The 26,128-nt window shown below is 39.4% G+C and overlaps 1 protein-coding gene across 1 annotated transcript; it reads left to right on the forward strand.

Moving 5' to 3' along the window:
* The first annotated feature begins 235 nt into the window (after window positions 1-235).
* On the forward strand, window positions 236-25,103 carry CDO1 (cysteine dioxygenase type 1). The gene is made up of 5 exons (XM_026673413.2): window positions 236-1,287; window positions 14,082-14,159; window positions 19,442-19,599; window positions 22,963-23,132; window positions 23,932-25,103. The coding sequence occupies exons 1-5, from the start codon at window positions 1,109-1,111 to the stop codon at window positions 23,959-23,961; spliced, it is 615 nt and encodes a 204-aa protein (XP_026529198.1). The 5' UTR covers window positions 236-1,108; the 3' UTR covers window positions 23,962-25,103.
* Window positions 25,104-26,128: the final 1,025 nt, after the last annotated feature.

A 26,128-nucleotide genomic window follows, 5' to 3' on the forward strand; every position in this document is an offset into this window, starting at 1 on the left:
AGAAGAACTTCAAACAGTTTTTGTTTGCTTTGGGATTTTGCACCTGTTTTCTCCTGCTGCAATATTATTTTTGGCCAAATTTAGAGGGCTATAGCTGGCCATAACTGCATCACTTCACCTTGGATCACACACCCCCGATGCTTGCACAAGCCGTGCTAAATCATAATTCTATTATTTTTGGCCACATTTAGAGGGCTATAGCTGGCCGTAACTGAATCACTTCACCTTGGATCACACACCCCGATGCTTGCAGAAGCAGTGCTAAATCATAATTCTATTTTTCAAAAAAAATGTTACTGTACCTACTGTGATAGGAGGACAATCCTTCCCGGGGGCCCCCACACACCCCCAAATTATTATTTCGGCACTTTTAAGCAAGCCAGAGAAGGATATGGAAGTGAACTAGTAAGCAACCTGCGGTGTCGGGCGCATTCCCATTATTCGAGCGTTATCGTTTTGGGTTCTCCGGATCCCATGACTATTGCCCCACGAAAAGTGGGAATTAAAGCTCCACTGACGCGCAAAACGAAGTGGGGTGGGGGGGGGGGTGAAGAGAACGAACAGACGTGACATCTCTTAAGACTTGCAAGGTTGCTGGATCGAATCGGGAGGCTTCGCCTTCTATTGTAGTTGTCAAGACGAGCAATAATTGGTTACATATGAGGATCTTTGGGGGCCGAGACCTCCTTCCTTCTACCGTTGCTGAGGCCTCTCGTTGTGCATTCGCCCCACAGTTCCGTGAGCGCTGCAGAGTTAAAGAGTTAGGACCTTAACTTGTATGAAATGAGGCCGGAAAGCAATAAGAGAAGCGTTTTGGAAAAGCGGAGGGCTCCCAAAAAGCAGCTCCTGGATCCTTTGGCGGCGACGCTGGGGGTGTCTTTTATTTTAGCTTGCCCAGGGACCTATAGCTGACTGAAAGGACCGAGTTGGTACCTCCCTCTGCTCTCCTTAGATATTTGGTACGTTCCTCCTCCGAGCGCCAGAAGACAGAGAGAGAAAGAGAGAGGCGAGCGAAGCCGGTGCGAGCGTGCAAGGGTGGAGAGAGCCGAGCTTTCATTGTCCATTCTAGCGGGAAGACTTTCTTGCAACCGAGCGGCGGCCGAGAGTTATGGAGTACTCGATGCAGGGAGAAGTGTGGAAAGCGCAGACCTTGAAGGAGCTGATCGAGATCCTGCATCACTTGTTTGCGAGCGATAAAGTCAGTGTGGCAGAAGTGCAAACTTTAATGGAATCTTATGAGAGCAACCCAGAGGAATGGGCCAAATATGCCCAGTTTGACCAATTCAGGTAAATGGCGGTGGGGAGAGGAAAGGAATGCCTGCTACGCCGAGATGTAGCCTCGGAGCTTTATTTGCTACTGAAGGCAGAGAAGGAATTGCGTTTGGTGCGCAGCCCTTAGATGCAAACCCGTTCCCTTCTGTTGCCCCCTCCCGATTTATTTTGTTAACGCGGATCACGTTACACGTATCTAATTTGCAACTTTCATTAAAAAAAATATGCAAAGCAAAATAATGTTTTGTTACCAACCTGGTTCCCATGGCTGCGACTGAGATTAAGTGGGATTTTAAAATAAAAAAAAAGAAAAATAACTTGGATCGAGGGTGGGCCACGCAATCCAGCGCTGGTTGGTAATTTAGAAATGAATGGGGTACCTTAGAAACAGCTGGGGAGAGATGCATTGACAAAACTCCCAGGCTGTCTAGCCCAGACCTACTTGCAGTGTGACCCTTTTTATGCAGCAAGACCCTCTGTGGTTCCCATTTCGGGGAATCAAGGTGGCACCTAGACTAACCAACCTTTGTGTCAAAGGAGATCGTGCAAGTTTTGTCCTGCGGTTGCATCTAATATTTTAGGGGGGGTGTCTGTGTTACCTGCTCCAATTTTTCTACCAGTTTGTGCATCTGATTATTAGGTGTGAAATTATGTTGATCACCTGGTTTTCCCTTTTCAAGAATTTCCAAGAATTTCTTCATTTATACATATTATATCTTGAGGAATGCATCTGAAAGGGAATTTGGAGCAATATAACCATGTCTGTTGCAGAAGTGTGAATATAATTTAAAAGAATCTTTGGCTGTCTAATAGACATGTAGACTGATGGCTGCCAAATGCAATTGAAAATCATATCACACAGGCAAACTACAGTACAACCTTGTATTTCCCATGTAATGTGGCAAAGTTGTTATACTTGATTCTGATGCCAGTTTGATTCATAATCCATAGGATGTACTTATAAATTGCATTCACAAATTTCCTAACAAAATTACATGTTGTATGAACCCAGCCTGTATGGTTAGTTTCTAGCGGTATGTATTTTAAATCGAGGAACTTCATATGAACACAACTATCCGGTTGCAATTGTCCCAACTTTGTGTTCTCTCAGTAGTTACTGTCATGTATGACTGCAACAGGTATTGGATTCTCTTTCCATATGGGATGGAAATGAGGATTAGACATCCTCACTCTGTAGAGCTATTTGACGTGTGCAGGTTGATTTTAAACAAAAAAGAACTTTGTCCCTCTGACCTTAAGTAGCCGAAAGCTGAGTAAACTGCAGCACAGTTGAAATATGTGAATGACCGTGCACATTTGTGAATAACCACTATAATAAAATTGTTATTACCCATCATTTATGCAATTCATTCCCCTTGAACCTTATGGTTATCACCTACCACCTTCTACTTCCACAATCATATCTGCAAACTTATTTCTGCTTCAATAGAAACTTCATGTGTATGGTTAATTAAGTTTTAGTCTAGCAAATGTTGTTATTCTTTAGGCATTGTGAGACTCTTTGTGGTCTATGTCACAACAGTCCAATGGGCATATTTCTCTAAAAGATGATAAGAAATATTAAAGAAAAAAATAACCAGCATCCAGTGATGTTGAGTATAGCAACATAATATCACGTATATCGGTTTCTGCAATACAGTAAGTAGGTAAATACATGCAGATCCAACTCTCCTAGCTTGTAGGGATTTGTGAAATAGTTCTCTAAAGCAGTGGTTCCCAAACTTTTTCAGTCCACCGCCCCCTTGGTGCCACAAACTCATCCTCAGTGCCCCCCACCCAGGGGTGGGATTCAAATTTCTGTGGGCGTGGCCTAATTTGAGGGTGGGGCTTGCTGGTCACATCTGGGTAGGTGTGATTTGGTGGTCATGTGACTGGGTGGGCGTGGCCAGGTGACTGGCAAACTAAATACAAATGGTTCTCACTTAATGGCTGGTTGTTTAGCAAGTCTTCTAATTTATGACTGGCCTCTCCAGAGATACTTGACCTGTTTTTGGAGTTTTGACAGAGTTTTGACATATATACACACACACCCATCTAACCCTGCTGGAGCAGGTCATTGCACTAGAATCAGCAAAGCATCTCTGATTAGATTCTAGCAGTGAATAAAATCTAATCAGAGATGCTTTGCCGATTCTTGTTGATTTGTTTTATTTGTATCTCTTTATTTTATGTTGCTGAATTGTATTGACGTGTGTCACTTCTTGTGCACAACCCAGAAGCTTTTGTGATTCTTTGCAGCAAAAATTACCGACCTCTGGCTTTGCTCTACTTTTCAAACATGCCGACACTGCCGCATTCTAGGTGCCGGCCCCCCACAGGTCCACCCCATTGAGCCCACTGCACTGGAGGGACCTGCCCAAGCAAGTCAAGTCAATGGGGTGAGCCTGAGAGAGGGAAAGAGAGAGAAAGAAAAGAGAGAGAGAGAGAAAGAGAAGGAAAAAAAGAAAGAGAAAAGGGAAAGAAAAAAAGGGACAAAGAAAGGGGGTGGTGGAAGGAAGGGACAGAAAGAAAAAGAAATGAGGGAGGGAGGGAGAAGACAGATAATGAGATATCTATTCTAGTCCAATCACCTGCTCCAGCAGGGTTAGAAGGGAGTGTGTGTGTGTGTGTGTGTGTGTGTGTTCTTGTAATTTACCAGTACATTTTGGTTTTGCCTTCTTCAGAATTGGCACTGTAATACATTGGGGAAAAGTAATTTTTAGAATGGAGATCTGGTCCAATGGATCCTATTTAAAGCCTCAACAAAATGTGAGAGCTTCCTGATAGTCTTGACCATGATTTGTCCACAAAACCTTTAATAGAAGCCAAAGAGGTTTCAGTGTGCTGGCAAAGATGTTTCAGTGTGGAAAAGGGCCTCAGTCTAAACTAGGCCTCATTTCAGTCTGATGCATCAGGTCTCTCTCTCTCTCTCTCTCTCTCTCTCTCTCTCTCTCTCTCTCTCTCTCTCTCTCTCCCTCCCTCCCTCCCTCCCTCCCCCTCCCTCCCTCCCTCTCAGACTGGCTTTGCTGTACTTTCCCAATGTGCCTGCGGGACTGGCGCTTCAAACATGGATGGATCGATGGATGGATAGAGAGAAAGACAGACAGACAGACAGAGAGAGACAGGTAGGTAGGTAGATTGATAGATAGGTAGATAGGCAGACAGGTAGACCTTTTGGATGAATGTATGGAAAGGTAGGTAGGTAAGTAGGTAGGTAGGTAGGTAGGTAGGTAGACAGAAAGCCGGGTAGGCAGGCAGGCAGACATTTTGAATGGATGTATGGATAGATAGATAGATTGATAGACAGATGATAGATAGATAGATAGATAGATAGATAGATAGATAGATAGATAGATAGATAGATAGATAGATAGATAGATAGATAGATATTGGTAGATAGGTAGATAGATATTGGTAGATAGGTAGGTAGGTAGACAGAAAGGCAGGCAGACAGACAGGCAGACTGTATGTATGTATGTATATGTATGGACGGACAGACAGACAGACAGAAAGAATGCGACAGCAGTGGCACTTTGAGAAAGTAGAGCAAAACCAGAGTGGGAATTGAAGTCCACACAAGTTGCCAAGGTTGAGAAACACGGGCTGAATATATCAACCCAGCCATTCTGGTTTAGAGTTTAGCATGCTGTTTAATTCCGGCTTAGTCAATGAATAAACCATGGCTAAGATCTTCCTGCTCCTTAATGTAGCTGCCCCTCTGCCCCTTCTGCAGCCCCCTGCAGCTGCCCCTCTGCCCCTTCTTCAGCCCCCTTTGGCATCCAATTTTGCAATGCCAACCTCCCCGGGGCAGCGATGCAGCCGACCTCACCCTCTTTGCTTCAACCCAAGGTCCACTTCCATTGGGCCAAGCAAGGGGAGGTACTCTGCACACCCTCAGAGACTCCCAACTTCAGTGAAGCATTCCGCCCATCTTTATGGTCCGCCCGGGAGGAGGAAGGCGTGTGGAAGCAGCCCAGACCAGCGGAGGCGGAGGGAACGATCGCTTGGAAACTAAGCAAGCAACCAAGTGCAGGGCTTGGTCGGAAGAATTGGGCTGCAGAGGGAGGCTAGGTTCTAGGTCCGGGACGGCCATGTAGAGCCGAACCGAACCGAGCCACGCGCCTTGGAGAGTCGCAGCTGCACCCACCCGCATCCTGCACGCATCCTGCTCATCCTGCGCGCAAGCCTGGCTGGCTGGAGAGGCGGAGGCCGGGCGGGCGCTGCGTGCTCCCTTATTCTCCTCTGGGGAAGGGGGCCCTAACACCAGACCACCCATCCCTTCCACTGTGCACCTTGGGAGGGTTTTGCTTTCGGGCCTTGTGGCGCACCTCCACTGCTTCCACTGGAGAGGGCATCCTGCAAGCTAAGGCGCCCTCTTTCCACCACCTCCCACTTCTCCCCCCCAGGCTTGGCAAGGCTCATTGCGTGCGGGTTCCGCATTCGAGGAGCCGGCTACGGAGTGATGAAACAGTCAATGGGCTGCGTGGCTGGCAGTCAGTAAGCCTGTGGGGCCGGCACCTCGAACGCCCCCCTGCCACCTCTTAGCGCCCCCCCCTGCCGGCCCCCTTGCCTCTTACTGCCCCCCTAAGGCATCCCACTGCCCCCCAGGGGGTGGTACTGCCCACTTTGGGAACCACTGCTCTAAAGCATAAAGCTGCATCTTTCAAGCAGTAGCATACTCCCACTGCTGATTTGAGTGAATCAGTTGTTGTTTATCCTGGCATATAGCCTTCTTATATCTGGTATTGGTCATAGTGCTTGGAAATGCTGGTAATCACAGTCAAGAGAAAGCACCAGGTCATAAATGCTGCTTTACCCATTAAGTTATCTTTCCCATATGTAATAAAAAGAGAAAGGTCAAAAATTTCTTAAAATACATCCAAATTAATATGGTTGTTAAATAAGTTAATCAGGATTGGCACAAGTTGAATGTTATTCTATGACCTGGTCATTTTTGGCAAAATACCAAAAACTCTTCCCAAAGTTTTTGAGAGCTATCCAGAATATAGATGACCTAAGTGGCTGATATAGCTGGCGTGACCTTTCTTGGTACAGTACATTTCATATACATGAGATCACAAAGGTTTAGCTGACTCCTTATCAGTTTTCACCTTCCAAGGTAAACAATGGCATTGATTACTTTTCTCTGTAAGCTGCTAAAGAGTGTATGTGATCTTCACTCATTGATTAGTAAATGTGCAACTGTCAGTCAAGGCCATGTTAGTTGCACAGGCTATCTTGCAAAATTACCTTTCTCTCGTCCTTCCAGTTTTCCTGTATTCCAGATACCACTGAATAAAGAATCCTAAATACATCTGTAAAATAACTTATCTTGACCTACAGAAATCACAATCTCTGTTAGCTTTCACATCTTTCTGAGCATCCTCACTACTTTTGTTGTATATTTTGTTTAAAATTATTTAATGAAGTAAATAATTGGATTATTAGGATAGGCAGGTTTTTATTTGGAAATGAAAGGGAATGTTACCATAAAAGCCAAGTACCACTCACTCATCACGAAATCTCCAGAGCCGTAAAGCCTACAAACTTGAAATTTGATGTATGTTCCTCTTGGCTTCTAGGTGCTCGTTAAGAAAGTTTTTTTCGAAATGACCATCAGATCATTAGTATTTCTTATACAGTAATTAACATGCTCTGATGCTAAGGAGTTAGACATTCTATTCCCCCTCCAACCTGAAAAGAACTCTGTTCCAACTGCCAGTTGCCTTATATTAACATACTCTGATGCTAAGGAGTTAGACATTCTATTCCCCCTCCAACCTGAAAAGAACTCTGTTCCAACTGCCAGTTGCCTCACATTCCATTACCTCAGTTCAAACTGGCAGACGTTCCACTCCACTCAAGAGCAGTCTGGGGCTCCGTATAGTAGTAAACATTGGTACCTCACCAAAAATGGCTCCTTACAGTAGTAAATATCGGTACCTCACCTCCTTCCACCTATGGAACTGCTTCTGGACTCAAGGTGGCGGGAGTGACATTCCCTTATGTGTTTCAATCACTGACCACCACTGAGCCAATGGATTGTGAACCGATTTATTCTCCTGCATAGCCCGATCACAAAGTTTCATCGCGGAGCACGGGTATCCAGCTAGTGCTATATATTTCTGTTCATGACAAAGGGCAGGTATGGAGAATCTATGGTTTTAACAATGTCTGAAGGATAGTAACACCCAGAAGCTTTCATCCCAGGAGTTCCCTACTATAGGTATAGAGGGAAAGAAAACGAAATGATCTAATCATGAGTTAATGGTTACTTGGCATTTCATTGGTTGTCTACTTTCCCTAAAGTAAATACGTTCCATAAACTTAAAGGAAATTGCTAGGGTGATTGCAAGCAGATGGCAAGACTGGAGTGACCAAAAAGCTAAGGGACTTGCTAGCGATCAACACTGTAAATTGAGTATTGGATCATTTACATCATCCATTGTATTGACAATTAAAAAGAAATAATAGCAAGGCCTCTGAGATGCAAACTTTACATTTTCTGATTCATAATTTTGGATGGCAATTGAAATTTAGGTTTAAAGCCATTTGTAGACACAAACATTTTGATTGGCTTGATATACTCCCTTAATGGCATTATTAAAATACTAGCTGGCTTGATAAAATTGCCTGATACTGTATTATATGAATGCAAGCATGAATATTATCAGGATTACAAGTAATAAAGCAAGCCACAATAAAGCAAGTTATTAAATGTAGTAAATCTTTAAAAATTAAGCAGTGTATCTTGGTACAATAAAAAGGTTTGATTAGCTCCTCAGAATAGAAGATTTCGTTATAGACATATAACTCTCAGGAATTATCTCATGTTTAAGATGCTACAATGTCCTGCTAACAAAAGTCACAGTTCTGATAGTTTATGTACTTTCCTCTCTAAGTCCCTATGAAAAGAGTTTAGAGGAATGGCATACGTTTAGCCTTGAGAAAAAAATCTGAGGGGGAAGATAAAATGATAACGCACTTCAAATACCTGAAAGGTCACATAAAATAGGACAGAACCTGTTTTCTTTCATTCCAGAGGATAAGATTTTGGATAGTGGACTTTAAGTTTAAAAAGGCAGATTATGAAGTGAGGGGAAAGCCTTTCTAACTGTGCACTTTGACAATGGAACCAATTATGCAGGGAGGTTCTCCTTCATTTGTAATGTTTATTCAGAGACTATAATCTTTCTGAATAATTGAATAATCATGACTCATCTTGAGCACCATTTGTTTTCCTAAAGCATTCAGGAATCCTTCAAGTAAGTAAGAATCCTTGTTTTCCTCTTCTTGAACCCTTTTGTTGCCTCTACTCCAGCTGATAGTCCTGAAGACTCTGGTAAAGTGTAAAGTAAATACCAGGATTCTGAAGAGCTTTACAAAAAGGCTTTCCGCTCACAAAAATGCTGTTACTCATGCAACACACCAGAACTCTGGATAAACCAATAAGGAATTTAGTTTTATCAGTGATCAAATTGGAATGGAATAGATTCCAACCCCTCTGTGTCATTTTTAGTGGTATCAGTGGGGTTTGTGTGGATGGCCTTTGACACATGTACACCCTGAAGATGCAAATCTATTTTTGAGTCATAGTGTATCATAGTATTTGGAAATATCCATATCTAGTACATGTCCCTACTTCGTACTTACATAGTGGACTGGGCCTATCAGTTAGAAAAAGAAACTGACTTAAGGTGCTTGATGCTCATCTCCCAAAATATTTTTTAATTTTAATTAAAAATAATAATTTTATTAAGGCGTACAATATATAATAAAAGTAATGCAAACTACAAAAGGGTAAAACATAAAAACAAAAAGTGAAAAAACAGAAAAAATAAAAAATATTTTAAAAAGAAGATTAAAAGGGAACTTCTTTCTTCTTCCCAGCAAGTATCAAACAACTTTAACAATTTATCACCAACTTTTCAAATACAACAATCTCTTAATCCCATCTCACCTAATCCTCTATAAACATATCTAAAACTCCTTGTCCTCTGCCCTAATCAGTTAAGTCTATTAACAGTTACCAGAAGTGACCACATATCTATTATAAGCTTAATCTAATAAATGCAACTTAATTTCCTTCTTTTCATTCATATCTCATTTTCTTTTCTTCAACAAATCTCCCAAACCTTATCCCTCAAATGTAATCAGTAAACAACAAATAAAGGCTACATGTTAACATAATCATTTTAAATTTAACCAAAAAATATTTAAAGCATATAACAATCAACAAAAGGTTATAACAAATAACCTTTTACCCACATAACTCTTTATTATGAACACAAAACCCTAAAATATCATATTAATATAATCAGAAAAAGAAAAAAATGGTCAGAAATAGAAGTCTTATTTTATATATTTGTTTGTTTCTTAAACTTCTATGCTGCCCATCTTGCCTAGGCAGCTCTGTCATTCAATAAATAAATACCATATAAAACATTAAAACAATAAAGATCATCAATTTCAAATTGTTATTCAATTGACTAAGATGGAGGGGAAGGAAGCACAGTACCTACAGGGAGGAGATGGCTTCTGTCGAATCCATTAACCATCTCCAGGATGCCATTCCCCCATTGGGGTTCCAGGCCAGTTGGTAGACCCAGGGTGTCAAGCTCTTTTTGGAAGGCCAAATAAGTGGGTGAGGATTTAACCTAGGGAGCCACAATGTTCCCAAGTGTGTCCACCACAGCAGAAAAGGCTCTTCTCCTGGATCCTGCCAGCTGAAATTGCTTGACCAACAGAATCTACAACATGCTGCTTCTTATGAACAGAGCAAAACCTTAAAATACTCTCTTACAGTCCTAATCAGAAAAGATCCATAAAAATTGTCAGAAATAAGAACCTACCTGTTTACTTTGGCCAAATAACCACTCTATATTGCTTTCCCTTACTCCCCAAAAAATTATCTTAAGCCCCTACAAATAATACTCCCAAAATATTCTGTCCTTTGATTCACTTGCTGAATATAAAGACAGATAGATAACTCTACAAATTCTTCCATACAAAGTTTCTTTTATTGGATTATATTAGGTATCCTCAAAGTAACTCACAGTTATGTCGAGATGCATCTAATGTCCAATTCTTTGCATAGTTGAAATAGTAGTGTAAAATAATAGTAATCTTTCCTCCCTTTCATCCCATATCGAATGAGCAAGGGGTAGAGATGCCGGCGTGCAACTGAGGTCCAGGTGAGAAAGAAGGGACCTCCCACCAACCCAACAAAGGGTCAATTCAGTGATCAATCAGGATTACAGATGTGGCCACATGACATGAACTACATTTCCCAGGATACCTTAACTACATTTTTTTTTTGTCTTTTCTCAAAAAAAAATACCCCTCAAGTATTAACTCTCTTTTGTAAATCCAATGTAAAAGGGTTGTATATGTATTTGTATATTATACTCTTTAATAAAGGTTGTATATGCCACTCTTATGGTCTGTTTTCTGCACATCCTCTTTAATTAATATCAGCATGCTCTGTTCAGCATGTCGTTCTATTTCTGTGTAATAGCCTATCATTTTCATTTTTACATTTAAGTCAATTTTATTTTTGTCCAGTGAAACTTATTTCTCTTCCATAGCACCATTTAGATTTTCATTAATGGCAGAAATCTTGAAGCATATCTTCTGAATTATTTCTTACAGATACTTTTGGATGTATCCATTATATTATTTGCTTTTTATGCCTTTTAAGATCCAGACTTCAAGTTTTTCCCCCAAAGAATGTAAACATCTAGTTTCCCACATAAAGGATTTTATAATTTATTTCCAAATTTTATTCCAAATTCTTTAACTATCTAAAAACACTCAAAGCATTATTTCCTGTATTCCAAAAAATAATATTTTCCCAAGCGCTTAGAATTGTATTTAAAACTTCTTTGACCAAGAAGAAGGAACTTTATGCAGTGGATACAATACGAACTTGCTGATCTAAAGAGTCTTAATATTTCCCAAAAGAATAAAAAGATTCAAAAATGAGGTTTGGCCAAACTTCGTTTCCTTAAAAGACCATGTTACTATGGGTATGTCTAGTCTAATAAAAACAAGGACTAGGGTTGACTTGATACCAGTTTTCCAGCCTGTAAGGGACAGCCCTATAGAAAAGGGGGTCAACCTAAACTCCAAAGCACCTGAGGGCAAGATAAGAACAGATGAAAATTTATCAAGAAAGATCTGACCTAGAACTAAGGGAAATTTTCCTGGCACTGAGAACAATGAACCAGTGAAACAGTTTCCTTCCAGAAGTTCTGGGTGTTCCATCACTGGAGATTTTAAAGAAGAGATTGGACATCCATTTGTCCAGAAGAGTATAGGATCTCTTACTTAAGCAGGAGGTTGGATTAGAAAACCTCCAAGGTCCCTTCCAACTCCAGCTCTGCTATACTGTTACTGTTACTTTGACTCCTATGTCCCAACTGCTCAACAACTCCTAAACTGCCTACAAAACCATGGTTCCTGCTGTCTACTCAACAAGACCAGCTGTCTGGAGTGGAGGTGTGTTATCTCACAATCTTTCCTTTCTTTGAAGAGATTTTGCAAGTTCAGATACAGCATCCAACCACTATCTTGGTCATAAATGCTGTCCTCTATCTAGCTCACCATAGCACTCATCAAAAGTCCCCCTCATTACCCAAGTATTGACTTATGTTTTATAATGTTATTACTAGTTACATAAGAGAAATACAATGTGATGTAATAAAAGTGATAAGCCAGATTTTATTTTCTAAGGCTGGATCATCTTCTTATGTTGTTATATCATATATTGGTTGCAGTATTTTTGATAACACATTGCCTGTACAGAAGTGAGTTTCCTGCATTTCAATTTTTTCCTTTTGAAAAAATGAAAAATCTAGATATTTTCTTAAGTGTTCCATTTTGGATGGTGCTCTGATCTAAAACTATGTCCATTCACCTAGTAATATTTAAAACAGATAAATGTGAATTATACTTAAAAGAGGTATTTTCTAGTGAAAATGCATTAGGAAACTCTCCTTATTTTCAGCTTTTTAAAAATCAGACTTAATTCAAATGGTTTGGAGAATTTCTGTTCAGTGTTTTCTTCTGTTCTCGAGCTCTGTTATCTTGAATCTTACTGAAGAACTTCCTAATCAGAGACTCTTGAGTAACTCTTGCCCTTGACACTCCTTATATTGTTTATCATCATTCCTTGCTATATATAAAATTGGTATTTTATCAGGAAGATCTCCTCCTTACTCTTTGGTTGCCTCCATGCATACGTGTCCAGGCATGTATGCACACATTATATATTGTTACATAACTTTTCCTTTGGGGGATATACCTCACACAGAAAAGTAACTTTCCTTAATATGACTATGAATATTTGGAAATTATCTAATCTGAGAAGTATTTGGGCTACATTATCAACTGGGTTGCGAAATGTTTTTTTAATTATTTGATGCTGTTTAGGCCCTCTGGACATTCTTTTAGATGAGGGAGGAATCTCTGAAAATATTAGTACAGTATAAAGAGGTGGAGAGAAATGCATGTAATGTAATGCTGCTGGTGGAAAATAATTACCTTTGTTCTTCCAGTGTTCCAGAAGTATTCATCTGCATAGGATGAAGTGTCAGGCATGGGGAACCGAAGAGGAAAATTCCCCACATACACACACACCATAGAGAAAAAATTCCACAAGTAGACTCACATATTCATTGGAACTCACTAATCCTTCAGTTGTATTTTCAAAAGAAGGAAATAAATCTTGAAAGCTGGTGTCCATTATTAACCACATAGTCTAATGGTGAAGAGACCAGACTAGAAACCAGGAAACCATGAGTCCTGCCTTAGGCATGAGAGCTGGCTGGGTGACTGTGAGCCAGTAACTCATTCTCAACCCAACCCACCTCATAGGGTTGTTGTTGTCAAGAAAATAGGAAGTGGAAGAAGTATGAGGTACATTCACCAACTTGAGTTATTTATAAAAAATAAAGGTGGGATTTTTAAAAAAAACCTAAATAAATAAATATATGTGTTAGTTTATGTCCTATTGTTATCATTTGACATGTGATTCTTGTCCAGCATCTGCCTGTAAGGTAATTCAGAATTATTTTCTGAATACCAGCATGCTATAGGTGCTCATAATATCAAAAGATGCAAAATCAGTGAATAAAATGGTTTAATATCTCAATAAACTTTAACATGTGTTCTCCACTCCTCTATTCGTTGTAGAATACCTTATGCCACCAAACTTGAAATTCTAGAACTAGAAAACCTTGAATTACGCCGTCTTCGGTCTGATTTAAGTATGGTATATAAAATCATACATTGCCATGTCCTTCCTGTCAATGAATACTTCAGCTTCAACCATAACAACACAAGAGCACACAATAGATACAAACTCAAGGTTAACCGCACCAAACTTGATTGCAGGAAATACGACTTCAGCAACAGAGTGATCAATGTCTGGAATACTCTACCCGACTCTGTAGTTTCTTCCCCAAACCCCAAAATCTTTAACGTTAGACTGTCTACTATTGACCTCACCCCTTTCCTAAGAGGTCTCTAGGGGACGTGCATAAGCGCACCAACGTCCCTGTCCTATTGTTTCTTTTATTTTTCTTATATGTACCCATTTCATGTATTCATAACTATGTATAAACTTATACTTATTATCTTGTAAACAATTGACAAATCAAATAAATAAATAAATAAATAATAAAATAAAATAAAATAAATGAAGAGCGTTTGGAACAGAATGGCAGCCTGTCTGAGCCATTTCATATCTTCTTAAAAATTCTCAAGAGTAAAACTTACAAAGACTCCCTGACATTTTATCATTTCAGATACACAAGAAATCTTGTAGATAAAGGAAATGGAAAATTCAATCTGATGATCTTATGCTGGGGAGAAGGCCATGGCAGGTTTGTAATTGAGAAGATACTTAATTTTCAAAAAAGTCTGTGGATGTGATTTTACAATGAATACACTTGAATGCACCCTGAAGAGAATGTTGTTTATGTTTGTAACTTACGGTACTAATAGATGGTTAAAGTCCACCTTTCCAACAGATTGATAACTTTTAAATTCACAGATCAAAATCAAAAGTGCAACAGTTGTCAGTGGCCACATTTTTGTATATTGGGTTACTTCCCATGGTCACTGATCATCTGGTGTGGCTTCATTAGTGCTTGCTGATTCTCTTGAAAAATATTTTGTCTTTCCATAAGAGTATAATGCGCGGGGACCCTGTTTGGACTGCAAAAGCTAGCCAGAAAAGATAGAGCTTGCTTTAATTTCAGAAAACAAATGAAGATGCACTTTGGTTGTCTGCTTGCATTCAACAATATCAGGATTAGTTGAAAAATGACCATAATTTATCATTGCTTTTATTTTAAGTCCCCATCTCCAGAACTGAGACTCTTAACATGATTTCCCATAAGAGAATGTTTACCAAAAGGTGTCTTAAAAATGCAATCTCCTCATACGTACCAAACTTTTTTTGCACTTTTGTGACTTCTAGCAATTTTGCATACTCATTCATGAGTTTTCTTGGCAACAGTAGATAAAGAGTTTTCCATTGCCACTTTCTGGAGGTTTTTCTACTTCCAGATCTCAGTCTGTCATGCTTTCCCATGCAAAGATCAATTACACCTGACCCTTTTAAACTTAACTGAGTTTACAGAACTTTTTTTTTAAAAAAAGAAATAAGCATCAGTTACAGAACCTCTGTTCCTAGAAGGGCAAATCCCTCCCCTGTATGCTTCAATCTTCAAATATTTATTTAATTTAAAAGCATTTTTGTTACACTTTAGCATTATTTGAATATAACTTCAGTGATCCAAGAACTAGTCTGATTTCCACATGGGTTCATTACTAAAAATTATACATATCAGAATATCACCAAATTAAGGTACATAACAAATGCTGGTAGACATTTGGATTCCTTCATAAATGTTCAACCTATCCCTGCAATCAGCAGCAGGTTTTCACTGCCAGCTACAGATGAAAACAAACTGGGTCAGTATTGTCCTTTTGGCATGCAAACATATGGTATCAATGGGTTTTATAGCTTAGCCAGAAATAGTTCTTGAAAACAGTTTGTCATTTTATTTCTGGTTTTTGCAGGACTGCTATCTTGATTGCTTTTGTCAGAACCAGCTGCTATAGCACCACTTGGTGACTTCCTTCTTTGTGTTTTATTACAATGGTAGCAGGGTTTCCATTGCTCTGACCAGCCTCTGTAAAATGGCTCCAGAGTTTGACTGAAAGAGCACTGTGTACTGTGGTGGCTGCTTAAAACCAGGAGTAGAATGCTCCTCTTAACCCCCACACTCCATCCAGTCTTTTCCTTTTTTTTCCCAATCTGGTCAAGAGAGTCTGCCAATATCTCTCTAAAATGTTGTTGGCAATGTGGCAAAGGATAACATATGGCTTGGAACCTTGAGGTCCTGAAACAACACTTGTCCTCAGCCCTCCCCTCCTGGGAGTTGAAGTCCACAGGTTGTAAAGTTGTCATAGTTGCACATATGCTGTGCAAATTCCATGACTTGGAAGGATATGAGCTTTGTAAGGCAGAAAAAAAAATCTGCTCCATTTTGTAGCTTATTCCTTAGTTAATAGGGAACATAATAATAATATTGCTTCTAGTTGTTGTTGTTGTTTTGTTTAGAATATGTGCTAATAATATTGGGAAATTATTGTGGCTCTTTTCCAGTTGAGTTTGTACCCAGCACATTCCTGTTAATTCCTGTACTAGATCAGATCAAGCAGGGGTGGGCAAACTATGGCCCACGGGACACATCCGGCCCGTTGGTCATTTTAATACGGCCCGCCTCTTAAAAAAAAATATTCCCCTCTAAAAAAAAAAATTGGGGCCGGCCAAAGAGACCCGCGCGCGCCAAAAATTGCACACACAACATGGAGCTGGGCAGCTGCTTCCCTGCTAGCGGGGCCAAGGCCACCGCCCGGGGAACGCCCACTGCTTTCCCAAGCCAGGGCTGGGCGGTGGCGTATTGCCCTGCACCGCGTGGCCCCCGCCTGGCAGCATGCTTCTCAGCTGGTCTCCTCCTCCTCGGCCATACAGAACAAACAGGCAGAGAAGGAGGAGATCAGCCGGCTGGTTGGGGGAAGCTTTCTGCGCAAAAGAGGCAGCTACTAATCTCTGGCTTTGCTCCGCTTCTCCAATGGTCCAGCACCACCCTGTTCTTCTTGTGCTGCGAAAGAGGTGGCTAATGATCTCCGGCTCCGCTCTGCTTCTCCAACATCCGGCGCCACCCTGTTCTGTGTCAGGCCCAGCAAGTCCGAGCAGCCAGCGCACAGAACAGGGCAGCGCGGATGTTGGAGAAGCAGAGTGGAGCCGAGATCATTAGCTGCCTCTTTGGCAGCACAAGAAGCCTCCCCAACTGACCAGCTGCTCTCCTCCTTCTCTGTCTGTTTGTTTTGTATGGCCGAGGAGGAAGAGACCAGCCGGCTGGTTGGGGGAAGCTTTCTGCGCCCGAAAGAGGCAGCTACTAATCTCCGGCTTTGCTCCGCTTCTCCAATGGTCCGGCACCACCCTGTTCTTCTTGTGCTGCAAAAGAGGCGGCTAATGATCTCTGGCTCCGCTCTGCTTCTCCAACATCCGGCGCCACCCTGTTCTGTGTCAGGCCCAGCAAGTCCGAGCAGCCGGCGCACAGAACAGGGCAGCGCCGGATGTTGGAGAAGCAGAGTGGAGCCGGAGATCATTAGCCGCCTCTTTCGCAGCACAAGAAACCTCCCCCAACTGGCCAGGTGCTCTCCTCCTTCTCTGCCTCCTTCTCTGCCTCTCCCCTCTTGCTCCTCACAGTTGCCCTGAGCTGGTGCGGTTCTTTACTTGGGCAGCCAGACACCCGCAGCAGCGCCCGCAGCAGCAACAGGCAGTTCTGCCCGGGCTCTGCTCAGGTGTCCGGCTGGGGCTGTCGAGTTGCTACCGCCGGCGCAGCTCCGCGCGGCTCCAGTCCCGCGTTGCCTTGGGAAGGGAAAGGCAAAACCAGGAGCCGCTGAGCCTGAACCTCCGGTGCCGCTGCTGCTGTTGCAAAGCACCGCCGCGGCTCTTCCTTTTTGCCTTTCCCTTCCCGAGGCAACGTGGGACTGGAGCCGCGTGGAGCCGTGCCAGCAGTAGCAACTCCTGACTCAGGGGGCCTCCGAGGGGAGGGGAAGGAGGAGAAGAAGGGGGGGAAGGGGGGGGCGATTCCCAAAAAATCTTGTACTGACCCGGCCCGTCTGTCAAATTTTAAAAGTGAATGCGGCCCCCCGAGCCAAAAAGTTTGCCCACCCCTGGATCAGAGCAAGCATCACATCATTCAATTCAGCAAACATTGAAACAGTAAACTAGCAAAACTGTAATAAAGACTGGTAAAATAAGGAGAGAGACACAAAACACAAGCAAAATTTACATTGTCTAAGATTTATCAAAAGGCATAGAACTTTCCACTGCAAAAAGTATTCTGGGGAATTAGCATGGACAGTCTCAAACCAAGTGACCTTAAGCTATTGTAGTCTTATTTCCATTCTAGAGATGGAAAGTAGGACACCAAGTGATCCCTCTTCTATTCTTCACGTGAAAGAAACCATTTCATGGATGTGGATGATGTACACAGCAATTGCAACCATATTCACAATTTTACCCATCACATTTATGGCCAAAATTGAAGGATTACAAGTATTTAGGTGCTTAGAAAGATTAATTAGCATGAAGCTGTGCTGGGAAGCTGCAGTAGTGTCTAGTAAATTTGCTTACACAGTTCTGATTGTAGTCAAAAGCATTTAAGGTACCAATATCACTTAATACATTCCAGTCCCTTATAACAAAAGTAGGACTTTGAAAACAAGGCTACTGATTTCCAACTACTATTAGTAAATTAGTAGAGCAATAAGGTCTGTAATAGTAAATCTATGGGTAAGAATTGTTTCTACATAGTTTAACAGAGTTTCCAAACCTAAATATTGCCTGTCTTAGTTTAATTACTTTCCTAATTAACATTTCTAGCCTCTTTTAAATATGAGCGTGTTATAACCTAGATACTTCACTTTTTTTCTCTAAATGTGTTGCACAATATAACAACGTGGCATTTATTGTCTACTGCAAAACAGAGACAGAAAAATCAAATAGTGCCAAATTGGTTTTTAATAAAAAAGATGTGCAAACATATTTTATAAGTACTATGTTCCCTATTGAGCAATAAACTTGGTTGCTATGTCTGTTAGCAACTTGAATCCTGAATCCAAACACTCAGAAATATACAGTAGTATTAATAATGGTGGATCTTAAAGCATGTTAGGAAGCTTGCAGGACACAAATGTTATAAATAGCATAGAAATAAGTATGCCTACATATAAGAAATAATTGCAGACTGAGCTTACAATTGAAGGGTCAGTGAACAGTTTTAAGTAAACAAAAAAAGTAAAGATTGTGTTATTTCTAGTTATGATCCTTTTGGGCTACCTTGAATAACCTTTCCTTTAAAGTTCTTCTTAATGCATGGATAGAATTGCTGGCTACAATACTTACTTTGATTCAGTCCAGGTAAATTTGTACAAAAAAGTGCAAAATATGTACCTGTAACTGTTCACTTTTGCTGAACTACAATTCCCAACACCCTCACCATGGAACATTTAACTGAGATGCTGGGATTAAGAGTTTAGCAACACTTGGATATTGAAAGTTGATTGCTTTAGTTTAGACCATTGTAAAGAATAGACTCTTTCAAACAGAACTCAACCCCTAGTTAACTTCAGGGATATGTCTGTGTAGTTATCTTGCCAACAATGTAGAACTGATTTACCATTTGCCTTCCTCTAGGAATCAGATGCTCCCCACCCATGCACACCCTCAACTTCTCAAATCAAATTTACGGTTGTGGAATTTCCTGGCAATCTGCAATCCAACTACTAAGTAGATCCAACCCTTGCTTAACTTTTCCAGATCAGCCAAAGATGGTGTTACCTAACTGGAATAGGACATTATATTCATGATAATTGAATCTGTAGGCGTGTTGTGCCATGCAAAACAGCAATTAATCATTTTTGTATATTGTCAATATGCTTTCTGGGAATTCTGGGAATTGCATTTTAATCCTTGGAAGATGCCAAGTTGTGGAAAGCTGATCTAGTACATATGTATATTATATACCTTACAGGCATCAACTTTTCTGACTTTATGCATTTTTTGAAATTGTTTTTGTAGCAGTATCCATGATCACACAGATTCGCATTGTTTTATGAAGGTACTTCAAGGAAACCTAAAGGAAACTTTGTTTGAGTGGCCTGGCAAAAAAGGGGTTGGAGAGATGCTTAAAAAATCTGAAAGAGTGTTAAAAAAAAATCAGTGTGCCTACATTAATGGTAAGTCATTTTGCTCTGGTGGGCTTTAAATTTAACATTCTTTCCCCTATAACGATTACCTATAAAAGTTTAAATTTTTATGGTATGTTAAAAGTCATGAAAAGGTCCTTTTATGATTTTGGGGAAGTGGCTTTATTTTTCCTGCTTCAATAAATGACTTGTTTTGCTTGCTTGTTAATTTATTTACATATACATACATAGATGCAATCGTGATTTGTATTCCATATCCTTCAATAGATTCTGGGAAGCTCATTTAATTTCCTCCTTACAATTTAGACAGTTTACAGCCAACAGGGACCAATCTTAGACATTGACATAGCTGGGCAACTACTGATAGCTTCGTAATTCAAAAAGATCTTATTGATATCCCAGTTGCCATCAAAAACATTGCTTGGTGCAAGGAACATTGGTTGCCCTTGTGCCCATCATTCATTTTTCATTCATTCATCTTACTTTCTCTTTTCCATTGACATATTGTCCAGAAGTATTTATTATGATTTAGCTCTGTTCTCTAATCCTCCAGGACAGGGGACTGGAACAGGAGATACTGCTTGATCCTCCCAAATGCTGCCAATCACATTCTTATGAATTTTAAAAAATGGAAAAATTGCAGGAATCCCAGAATTGTCACAGTTTTATGATAGAGGCATTCCCCTGTCAATTCCTAGTTTGCCCTTAAAAAAAGTCACCTTCATTTCGCAATATTTGCTATTATAGCATTTTACCTGGGGAAAAGAAATCTCAAAAATTAGTTTTTACCCTGGACAGCATGTTACTGGATATGGGAATAAGGTGATTTCATTGGAGATAAAACTGAAATGATTTTTAGAAAATAACTTTCTAGACAACAAAACAGAGAAGAGAATATGTTCAGATCATGTTGATAAACCAATGCCTGAATATTTTTCTAACCTTAGTGGCGAGATAGAAAGAATAGATAGAACAAACAGAGGTTGAACATACATACACCAGTCAGTCCTTAATTCAAAATACTGACTCAATTTCTTTTCCTAACACAATGGAATTTTTCCATCAAATATCTCTTTTGAATCTGTGTTATTTTGAGTTACTGTACACATAACTAAAATGTGGGATTCTATATAATTTTGATAGTGGGAATTTTAGCTAGAAAGCAGAAGACTCTAAGTTCTCATTTGACCTTAGGCTTCTACTCATGAAAAACAGGCTGGGTGACTTTGGGCCGGTCACGCTCTCTCAGCCCAACTCACCTCACAGGCTTCTTGTTGTGGGAAAAATAAGAGGAGGAAGTATAAGGTATGTTTGCCACCTTGAATTATTTGTAAAGATAATAAAGGTGAGATAAAAATACTTTTGAAAAATCAGTAGTCTGATCCTAGAGATTATCCTCCTGTCTCATAATAGCTACCCAAATATTTTTAACAAGCTTTCACTTACCTTGCTAATATTTTCTTATTTTCACACCACATAATTTTCTATTTCATTCCTGAGAGTTGTCTTCAGTTTGTTTTATTTGTTCTATTTGTCACAGTGATTTTCCTTTCTCCCAAGTTGTCGTCTTATCTATCCCTGGCCATCCATAAACTTCCTTAGCTGCTGCTCCCATTTTTAAAAAAGATTTTCCCCTTCAAACCACCTTTCAATGATATGGTTGCACAAATTACCATAGTAGATGTTGGAGCATGCACATTATCTGCTTTTAAGCTTAGAAAAGTTTGTCCTGTATGGCCATATCGTTGAATAATAAAGAAACCCAAACCATTCCTATACACAATTGCTTAAAGTCCTTTATATCAGTTAGTCCATGAAGCTAGACATGACATGCTTTGTAATTTTTTGGCTTTTCTCCTCTCCTCCACTTCATCAGTCTCTGGGTACCAGGAAATATGTCCTGGTACATACAAATAACAGCTATTGTGATTTAGGAGATGCTAGCACCATGTGCAATATCCAAAGGAGGAAGCCATAACCACATTTCAGTTCAGCACCAAATATATTTCTGCCAGCTGAGTGACCCTGAGACAGCTATATTTGCATTATTGTGCTACATAGCTTAGTGTTCAAACTAAATAGTGCCGGTGCTAGTTTTCTGGCAGTCAGAGGAGAAGAAAATATAATTTCTTTTGAAAACCTTGAAAAAGATAGCTAAGTTCTCTGCTGCTACCTTCAAACACCAATAATTTAGATTCTCCACCCACAAATACACATTCTCTTCCCCTGAAAAAATGGATAATTTTAGCATTTTTTGAAAAAAATGCTAAATGTTTATTAGATATTTATTACGCTTTATATATGTGTTTGGATATTCATTTTATCATGTTTGCTTTGTGACAGTAAGTAGCTTATTGATATGTATGTTTGAATACAAGGTGAATATAACAGGTTTCTTCCTAATCTGAATATCTTGATTCATACAGCCAGCTGGGAATGCTGTTGACCTGGTTAAATGTTACATGTGAGCGCTGTCAAAGACTTTAATACATAGTTTTTCTTTTCTGGGATTTCTTCCCATTCAAATTGCAGTTTTATATAATGAGAGTAACTTCTCTTTCTACAATTTTCCCTCAGTGAAAATCCCCAACTCCTGAAAAAAAATGACGTAGCAAACAATCCAGTAACAGACAACAAGTAAAAATGGCAACTGCTTAATAAAATGCAGAGGAGCCATGTTGGCTTTTAATCTAGCCATGTTTCCCAGTGTTTTGTGTGGTTCTTTGTGTGTCTATCTTGTTGTTGTTTTAGAAAAGTCTTTAAAACCCATAATAGCCTTTTTAAGATTGAAATCATTGGAAACAGACTTAGGAAGCCCTTCATTGCTCTTTCACCATTTAGTTTTCATTTTAAAGAAAATGAGTTGGAGTCTTAAAGTACCCTTTTTGGAGTTGGTCTATGTGTATGGCCAAAAAAGAACACTGTCTTTCTAGATTTGCATGACAGCATGATTCAGAAATATAAACTTCAGTTACTCTAGAATACTTTACTGGGGTCCAATGCTGATAAAGAAATAAACTGGGTTCCTGGATATGCATGCTAGGCCTTTGAAAGACCCATTTAAATATAGCATGTTAATAAAGCATCTGGTGAAGCTGTCACTTAGTGCAGGGGTCTCCAATCCTCAGTCCATGAACCAGCACCGGGACACAGCATGTCAGAAACTGGGCTGCACAAACAAACAAAGCCCCATCCGTGGAAAGCAAGCAGCAGGTGAAACTATGCCCCCTCCAATGCACGGAAAACCTCTCCACAGAACCAGTCCCTGGTGCCCAAAAGGTTGGGGACAGCTGACCTAGTGGACTTCATAAAGGGGTGGGATTGAGAATTTGGATCTGCCCAATCTAAAACTCTGCACAGCATTGATTTGTTATGCTCTTGTATTCTTTGTAGACTCCATTGGTTTGCATCGTGTGGAAAACCCAAGCCATACCGAAACAGCTGTTAGTCTCCACTTGTACAGTCCACCTTTTGAAATCTGCCAGACCTTTGACCAAAGAACTGGACACAAGCAAAAAGTTAAAATGACGTTCTATAGTCAGTTTGGAGAAAGGACTCCATATGTGAGTATAATTACTTGTGTCTTGACATTTGTTATCGTGCTGATAGAAGCAATGAGGAAGCAGCCAGGAAACAAGCTTGAATCTTACATAACCATGCTTAGTCAAGGATATTAAAAACATGCTAATTTTATGCCTGAACAAAGCTTCAGGATTATTGAAGAGAAAACAATACACACTAGGTTTATTATAAAAGTTTCTGTCCTGACTTTCTCATTACTAAAAAAATAACCTCCAAAGAGAGTATGTTGTATACATTTAGGATGGCACATCTTCATTTTAACATTTCATATTGCAACTCTGTATGTTTTTTAAAGGAAACTAAAAAGAGGGAGGATTCTCTTAGAAAAAAGAACAAGTATTGGAACTTGGGGAACCAGAGCAGGCTAAAGTCTTTATTCTGATGTTGTGGTTCTCTCAGGGCAGACATTTAAAGAAAATTGAATTATGCAATTCTCTGCCTTCAGTGTTGAAAACACTGGTCTGCAAGATGGCCTTTGAGAAGTGTCTCAGCTAAAAAATAATAAAATCAATTATTGATTATTAACCATTATTATTGATAGTAGTTTAACACTAATAAATGATAGTAATTATAATATTTTTAGGTATTTCACAAATCAATTCCATTCTTTCACCTTATATGAAACAGGCAAATCTATTTTATACCTCAGAAGAATTATTGGAAAACATAATAGTACCTAATATTTTTCAATCATACAGTTATTTAGAATTTCTTGCTACAGAGACATCTTCCTTATTTAAAATAACTGAAAACTCTCCACTTATCTCTTTCTTTATCTAGACTTCAGCAGTTTCTCAAGAGAACAACTGAGAAGAACTAAACATACTGAATTATATATTCTTTTATTTTATTAGAAATTATTTGAGCAAGAGCAGAAGAATTATGTGGCTAATGCCAGTATCAAACTGTATCTTTATGCAGGACTACATAGCTGTCCCATATGAAAAGCAGTTTTTTTAGCTATGATTTCTTTCTCTCTTTCTCTCTCTCATGTAAACACTAAAGTGCAGAATATAGAAGATTCTTGCAGACAACCAACAAATAAGAGCATGGGGGGAGGTGCAGAATGCCTCTGATTAATTCTATTTCTGAGACTGTGCACACAGACATTGTACTTAGCAGGCTTTCAGAATGAATGTGCACTACTTAAAGTAGTTGTATATAACTTGTCAAACTCCATTCCATGTTAACATTAATTCCTATCTAGTGTATACTTTATGATGCAAACAGAATGCTTTTTGTCATGGATATAATAATTAGAATTTTAACCATGCATTCTAAAATCTAACGTAGAATTACTATCTTTTTTTTTAGTAGGAGCAACAAGGAATATCCTGTACAACATTTTATTTAGAAAAGAAAGTGTTTGATTCAGTTAAGGGTGATGAAAGGGCTCAACTGTTAATGTTTCAGCTGGGTGGTATTAAAACCTGTCCAATTACCTTAATAAAACTGAATTTAGACACATTTGTACTATTGGTTTTTTTAATTATAGTGTTAATAATGAATTTGGTCCACAAAAATTGTCTGATCAATAGTTTTGTTAGACCAAACCATTACTAAAGACAAGGGGAGAAAGAATAGTGATTTTTATTTTTATTTTTTCTGAATCTCCGATGCTTATAAATACTGTATCTAGCACTAGAAATTAAAAGCCACCAAGGAAGCATTCCATTTTTTTTCTTCAACAGAGTTCTTTGTTGTGACAAAAAAACTGACAAAAAGATTTGGCTGATTTACTCATTAAAATTGGAACTCTCTTTCACAGAACAAAGATTGTGTACTTGTGTAGAAACTGACAGCAATTACTTGGGAGTGCACTTCAGTGAACTAGTAGAACTTATATTACGTAAAGGTGGAAATATAGAGCTGTAAACATTTTCTTCCAAAATTATGTTCACTTCAGTGATATTTGTATAGTTCTAATAAAATTCAAGGCCAGAATTACTGAATTTTACTGTGATTCTTATTTTATCAGCTCATCATTATAGCTGCATTAAATGTCATGGAAGCTACATTTGAAATTTAATTATTTATATAAATGATAAAACACCCAGCTTTCCAGGTTCCAGTCCAATAGTTTAAATATGAATGCGTATGTATACATGTGTGTATGTGTGTGTATGGCAGCTTGAGCACCATATAATCACAAAATAATATTGTAAAAGTTAATAAGAACGAATTTGGTATAGCGGTTAAGACACAAGATTACCAACCAGAAGACTCGGATTTCTGCCTTAGGCACAAAGGCTCTTTCTCAGATTTAGGAAATGCTAAAATGCTGCCAAGAAAACAGTAGTCTAGGCAACTGACTCAAAAGGCACATACAGACACACAAAAACCAATTAAGATATACCTACATGAAACAAGCCTCTTTATGGGGAACAATGTGAGTGACTAATTCCCACCTTGGATAAAAAAAAACTTCTATAACAAGGAGGCCACTATAGAAAAGGATTGTGAGAAGTACACATCCCTTGGATCTTTCCTAGTATGGGGCCCCTAAGCATAGAATCCTACTTGCCTAAAAAGGGGGTGTGGATTCCACCTACAGGAGACCATACCCAAGTTAATGGATTGGTTTGGTTCCAGGATGCCTCTAGCAGAGGCAACCCAACCTTGTTCTAGCCTTGCTCAGAATCAGGATTATTATACCATATCTAATTTGGGTAGGAGGTAATTGTAAAATTGAGAAAAATCAGCATATTGATGATACCTTACCCAAACCAATTGATGACCTGTACTAGTGACTTTAATACAGATTTTTAAGAAAGGAGAAAGTGTTGTATGATACGAGACTGTGGGGTTTTTTTAGTTTTAATTTACTTTATTGTCATTGCACCTTGTACAATGAAATCAAACACCATCTTCAGTGCACATCATGACCATGAAAATAAACACAAACACACATCCTTCACCCTTCACACATTGAACAAAAAAGCCCCGACACCGTACCAATACTGCACTATACAGCAGA

Source organism: Notechis scutatus, chromosome 2 (assembly GCF_049901735.1).
Source record: "Notechis scutatus isolate UNSWTSFEM ecotype Mainland chromosome 2, rNotScu1.2, whole genome shotgun sequence".
Classification (NCBI taxonomy): Eukaryota; Metazoa; Chordata; class Lepidosauria; order Squamata; family Elapidae; genus Notechis; species Notechis scutatus.